Below are 6,895 nucleotides of genomic sequence, written 5' to 3' on the forward strand. Positions count from 1 at the left end.
GGGGGGGGGGGGGGGGTGCTGTTTCTAGTATAAAGCTTTAATGTTCTTGGCTCAAAAGTCATGTATTGTACAGTGTTACAGCTAAAGGTGCTCGATGTCGTATTTTTCCTGTATAGTAGCTATTTTGTGACATTGTGTGCGTTGTTTCAAGAAAATTAAAATAAAGAGATTTAAAAAAAAAATAATAATAATAAATAAATCATTAGCTCATCCATGAACATGATTTCTGCCCGAGTCCCGTTGGATTGCATCGGCTGTGGTTCCTCCGGGGTTACATGATAAGATCTTTTTTCAATGGAAACATATGGGTATAGTAACAATACAAGATCTTTATAGGGAAGGTACATTTAGTTCTTTTGAACAACTAAAACAATACTATTCTCTTGTTCCTGCTCATTTTTTTCCGTTATTTGCAAGTCAGAGACTTTGTTAGGAAGCACAGTTCAGACTTCAAATCTTTGAATTTAAATCCAACTTTAGAAAGTATTGTTAATGTACACCCTGGTGCTAGTGGTACTGTGTCAATTTGTTTTACAAATTATTAGTAGAAAAGGTGGACAATAATACTCACAAAATAAAACATGATTGGGAAGAGGAAATTGGTTTTAATATTCATGTGGGATGAGTGCTTGAGAAATGTACATACATGTTCTGTAAATGCTAGACATAATTTGATTCAGTTCAAGGTAATTCAGCTTCATTATTCTAAATTAAAACTTCATAAAATTTATCCCACGATTTCCCCACTCTGTAATAAGTGTAAAACATTAGAAGGCACCCTGTTTCATTCTTTATGGTCATGTAGTAAAATTCAGCCATTTTGGAAATGTATATTTAAATTTCTTTCTGAAGTGTATTCTGTCGACTTGGAGCCTGAGCCTTGTATTGGACTTTTAGGTGCAGAAAATGCCTTTTGCGGTAAATATCAAACACAGGCCATTTCACTCTGCATGTTACTTGCAAAAAAACTGATCTTACAGATATGGAAAGCAGATTCTGTCCCTACTTTTGAGATGTGGGCAAGGGAACGTCATCAAACTACGGCTTTGCCTCTTTGTTTATTTTGAATACACGCTCTCTAGTGGTGAAAATTACATATTGTGCCTTTAACCCTCCTAACTCTTCTATTCTACAATTAAATTTTTTGTTTCTACATGCAATTTCTGAAATATGAGATAATCACTTTAGTCCTTTGGACTGGCTATAGAGTCACAGGCAGGTTTTTCTTCCTTCTGGTTGCTTCAGCATCAACATGTATTCTCCAGTTTAGTCTAATCCATTTTTTTCCCCAAATTGAACTTAATTAATCTTAAATGTTCTCTGTGTCTGTCTCTCTGTCCAGCATGCGTCTCTGGTGGCGAGTCGTTCAGAGAAAGGGACGAATGTGTCGAGTCGTTCACTGGGTGCGAGATGTCGTAACTCAATGGCCTCTTGCTCAGATGAGCTGCCACACATCGGAAACTACCGGCTCCTTAAAACCATCGGCAAGGGCAACTTTGCTAAAGTCAAACTAGCCCGCCACATCCTCACGGGCAAAGAGGTGAGAGAGAAAGACTGAGAGAGAGCGTTTACATAGGTAAAACCAGAAGCGTGTGATAAAATGTTGGTACAGCAGCTGCTGTATTGTGTCTCATTCTCATCAGAGCACTTGTGAGCTGTAATTCTTTGGGTGGTATATTTTTAAAGTGGTCCAACTTAAGTGCGAAAATTTCTACACCCACATTTACTTTTTATAAACCAAAGCTGATATAGTGGGCAGCAGAGAGCAACTTCTTAGTGGGCAGCAGAGAGCTTTAATAATCTTAATCACAATAAATTGTGATGTTTAAAGAATCATGCTGGCATAGTGTTAAAATATTTAAAGTTCTAGATTTTTTTAGAATTATGTTTAAATACCATAACAGAGATTTTAAATACTCTTGGACCAATAATAATGAATTTATGTGTGGTAGTCTGGAGCCACGTATACACTTTTGGGAGTGACGACTGCATTTAAATGCAGATGGAAACCCCATAAATTATGGTTGTGTGTGTATACAGAATACAATCGTCACTCCAAGATTCATGATGGCTGACATAACCACAACGTCATTGTGGCTATAAATAGGTAACATGGATGCTAAAAGTTTTGTGCTATCTATTTTTGACCAAAGAACAGGTTCTAATAAAATACCCATCAACAGTGTTTTGTTTATGCTCTTTTTGCTGCTACTAACAGCATGTGCTCTGATTGAACTGTACAGTGTGAGTTGTCTTTAGACCACATGGCTGGTGGGAGCAGCTACGTTGGAGAGAGACAGACTGGCATGTGAATTTGCAAATGAGTCAAGACACATGGCTCTGTCTCTGACTAGCACCACACGAGAAGAAAAGAGACCTAGATGCACTTTTAATTACATCACTGCATTAACAGCTTGGTTCAATGCACACTACTCATAAATAAATTCAGTTATCACTAAGTGAAATTTGTAATCTGTTGAATGTGGTTGTCACTCCTGTAAACAAATAAAACTCTGAAACGAGTACTTTTAACATCCTGACAGATTTATTTTCATATACTGTATTATTATGATATTTTCATGTTTTTTTTTGTTTTTTTTGTGAATTCTAATAATGGGGTCAAATACACTACTGTTCAGAAGTGTGGATTTTTTTTTGAAGGCAAGTAATACTTTTATTCAGCAAGGATGCATTAAATTAATCAAACATGATATTAAAGATATTTATAATAGAAATAAAAAAATCTTTCAAATAAATGTTGTTCTTTTGAAATTTCTATTCACTAAAGAATCCTGAAAAAATGTCACAGTTTTATCACAAAAAAATATTTAGCAGCACAACTGTTTTCGACGTTGGCAACATTGATTTCAACATCTTTGATAATAAGAAATGTCTTTGAGCACCAAATTAACATTAGAATAATTACTAAAGGATCACTAAAGACTGGAAAAAATGGCTGCTTAAAATGTATCTTTGCCATCACAGCAATGATTATTTTAAACTGTAATAATATTTTATAATAATCTTTTCAGTATTTTTGATAAAATATATTTTTGAACAGTAGTGTATATACTGTATTTCCATTTATTGTAACCAAGAATTTTTTTATCTGGTTGCCCTGTCTAGCAAGTTTCTTTTGATAAAAGCATCTGCTAATGAATGTCAGATGATACTGTATCAGGTTTGATCACAAACAATCAAGAGTTTTTTGGGGCACCATCTATCTGGCATAAGAGAAAATGTATGTTTGGAGCTTCAATCACTAATTGTACATTGTATATTTAGGTTGCAATAAAGATTATCGACAAAACTCAGTTGAACCCAACCAGCCTACAAAAGGTAAGACCAGTTTTCAAGACATTTTTTTTCTTTATTAAGACAACTGTCACAATGCTATGGAATTGTCATTTTAACATAGCATAAAAAAGAAAAAGAAAAAATTTGACATTTTACATAAACATCACCCAGTGTCCAGACGCACACACATATGTGTGTGATATTAGTGTTTAGTGTCGCTGTTGAGTTTGCGCTCTCTCCTGTACACCAGTGACTCATCTGTCTCATAATAGATTATCACCGGCCTTCATTCCTCCCACTGAGGCCCACCACTCAAACACGGCTCGGAGTTTGAACATATATCAAGATATTTATTGATTATTGAAAAAGCTATGCTTGATAGGCTTCTGACCACACTTGTGAAATCAGTTCACTCATCTGGATGAATCTTACATTAAATCTTAGCACTCACAACTATGTCGCCACTCAACAGTGGCCCTTTTGTGTGCAAAATTTGAAATGTAGTAACATAACCATTTGATATCAGTGAAATATACAATGTCTTTTTATAGGGGGCATTACTGTGTGAGTAATTGATTTTTTCCCCCTAAATATCTACTGTATTTAAATGCAATGTTTAGTTAACTAGTTTTTAAATCAGGCCATAGGCAGTCTTGTTTTAAAATGCATCATTTGTTTGGGTCCCACTTTATATTAGGTGGCCTTAACTACTATGTACTTACAGTGGGTACGGAAAGTATTCAGACCCCCTTCAATTTTTCACTCTTTGTTATATTGCAGCCATTTGCTAAAATCATTTAAGTTAATTTTTTTTCCTCATTAATGTACACACAGCACCCCATATTGACAGAAAAACACAGAATTGTTGACATTTTTGCAGATTTATTAAAAAAGAAAAACTGAAATATCACATGGTCCTAAGTATTCAGACCCTTTGCTGTGACTTCATATTGTATTGCAAAACACTTCTGCAGCTATTGAGGTGGGATATGGCTAAGGTTAGGGACAGGTTTGGAGGTATGGGTAGGTTTAAGAGTGGGTTTAGGTGTAAGGGATGGGTCAACAGTGTAATTATAAATGTAATTACAGAAATTAGTAACAGATGTATTTACATGCAGGTATTTTAAAAAAATATAAGTACAATGCAAAAACATGTATGTACGCAATAATTGCATTGTATTAAATGATTCATTTAAATGTAAGTGCATAGTAGTTAAGGCCACCTAATATAAAGTGGGACCTTTGTTTGTGTGCTTAGTGTGTGTGTTGGAGAGGAGAGGTCGACAGCTGCGGTTCTCCACATGCCCAGAATGCCCCACTGTGATTCAATCCCGGCTCTGTAACACACACAGTTAACTGTACACAAACAATAAACCACCCTTATTGAACATAAGTCACGTATGGTTTCTTGATCACTCATATGGCTGATATGAGCTTAGATATGAGCTGTTATAGTAATGCTGGAATCACTGTTCTGTGGTTCATTTGTCAGTTGTCAGAGTAAGTGTTTGTCTTATCTCTCTTTTTTTTGTGTTGCACATAGAGAAAAGAGTTTTGTCCCATGTCATGTTTGCTAGATGATAACTCCTATGCTTTACTATATAGGTGATATAAAATAAATTGAAAAAATTAAGTATGTCTACATGTGACATGGCTCATAGCATTATTTTCTGTGGCTGTGTCAGCAATATCTCTTTTCTGATGGTTCTGAGGGATTTAATTCTGGTCTTCTGATTTGCATGTTGTAGCAGTTTATTCAAACATTTCTGAGCTCTTATGTCAACAACACACACAATTTTAAACATGTTGACTCTACTTAAAGTCATAAAGAATACCAAAAATAAAACAATTAAGACAGGGACTTTGTCCTATATGTCTGTTTTTCAAAGAATGGAGGCAGATCTGATTGCGAGCTCGCAGTTGTAAGAAATTAGTGGTGTTTAAGAAGTTCAACATACATCACCAGAGAGAAGTCTCTCGTGTCACCCTTAGATCAAGTTATGATATTTTGATTATAAATGACAAGGTTAAAAAAAACATATGCATGGATGAATCATTTACAGTAAGGTCAATTACATGATTTAAACATTTATAGGGAAGATTTCCATTTCATGCTGACTTTAAACTGACAATTAGCAGTTTTTCAGTGAGCAAAATATTGGGCTTAGTCATTATGAGAGGTTGAGGAAATGTGATTAAAAAAAGAGAAATGTAATGTGATTGACTTATGAATCGACAAGCCTCGGTAACCCACATGGGTGAGGAAAACAGCTGCTCATATATCTTGTTATGATTGACAGGATTTGCTGAACGAGCTCCCGGCAAACGTTTGATGAGACATCTGTATTGACTAGAAGACATATTGAGTTGATGTAATCTTTATGTTACATTGTGGGTGTCCCTTCATGTATAATTGTATATATATCATCTGATAATGTGAATTAAAGAAATGAGGGGTGTATTAAAGGCATTTCTTCTGAACACATGCCTGTGAGATGTATTATGGGACAGATGCAGGTGCAAGACTCCATCATGGGCTTTCCACAGCAACAGGGATTGTATATTGGGTACTTTTTACAGATGGAGAGAGCATTACCCTCTTTTTCTTTCTTTCTTTCTTCTTTTGTAGCTGTTTAGAGAGGTGCGGATCATGAAGACTCTCCATCACCCCAACATTGGTAAGATGCACTAAAATGCAATAAATGCATGCTTGCTTTTATAATAATTACTTTACAAAATAAGTATCTAATTCTGTTTAAATGTAAGCTTGCCAAAAGTATTAAATGCCAGCTACTCGTATATTACAGTCCAACTCTTTGAGGTTATTGAAACAGAGAAGACGCTTTATCTTGTGATGGAATATGCAAGTGGAGGTGAGCTCTAATGTACTGTACATACTGGAGTATGTAATATGACTTTGTTTAATACTGGTGTGGCCTTGGAAGGGATGTGTGTGTGTTCACTATAAGGTGTATATTAGTGTAATGTGTGTCTCTCCAGAGCTGCAACATAATGCAAAAAGACTTGATGCTCAACATAATATTTCTAGGTACATCTGTGATATTTGGGATATTATTCATGTGCGATCTGTTTTTCCAGGTGAGGTGTTTGATTACCTGGTGTCTCATGGGAGAATGAAAGAAATAGAGGCTAGAGCCAAATTCAGACAGGTGAGACATTTACATTATTGCTACAGCACAGAGTGCAGGATTAAAGATCAAGGTATTGCATCACATTAAGCCTCAGGTTTACAGTTTCAGCATTCATGTGTTTTAACTAGGTTGTGTTATTTTTTGTTTTGTTTCAGATTGTGTCAGCCGTTCATTACTGTCATCAGAAGAATATAGTTCACAGAGATCTGAAGGTATGAGCTAGAATCTGCAAAAAATAAACAATATAAATCCACATGAGAGGCAAAACTGCATAAGGAAATGTATCTTGAATTATACAGATTTTTCAAACCCCATTAAACCTTCTTATCTTACGCAGTTTTGATACTCAACTAAATTAACCTTGTTTTAAATATACAAAACTGCTAAATATATGAACACACACACACACACACACACACACACACACACACATATATATATATATA

General features: G+C 35.3%; 1 protein-coding gene across 3 annotated transcripts in view; it reads left to right on the top strand.

Annotated features, from left to right (window-relative positions):
* Positions 1–6,895, top strand: part of LOC107700234 (MAP/microtubule affinity-regulating kinase 4-like) — a 46,184-nt gene that overhangs the window by 4,232 nt on the left and 35,057 nt on the right. For all 3 annotated transcript variants that reach the window (XM_016501819.1, XM_016501821.1, XM_016501820.1), the window contains exons 2-7: positions 1,343–1,540; positions 3,286–3,339; positions 5,927–5,975; positions 6,105–6,170; positions 6,397–6,467; positions 6,605–6,661. In XM_016501819.1, coding sequence (XP_016357305.1) covers positions 1,343–1,540; positions 3,286–3,339; positions 5,927–5,975; positions 6,105–6,170; positions 6,397–6,467; positions 6,605–6,661 — 495 coding nt within the window. The remainder of the gene's footprint in view (positions 1–1,342; positions 1,541–3,285; positions 3,340–5,926; positions 5,976–6,104; positions 6,171–6,396; positions 6,468–6,604; positions 6,662–6,895) is intronic.

This window comes from Sinocyclocheilus anshuiensis, unplaced genomic scaffold, assembly GCF_001515605.1.
Source record: "Sinocyclocheilus anshuiensis isolate Anshui unplaced genomic scaffold, SAMN03320099.WGS_v1.1 scaffold1236, whole genome shotgun sequence".
In the NCBI taxonomy this organism is placed as follows: domain Eukaryota; kingdom Metazoa; phylum Chordata; class Actinopteri; order Cypriniformes; family Cyprinidae; genus Sinocyclocheilus; species Sinocyclocheilus anshuiensis.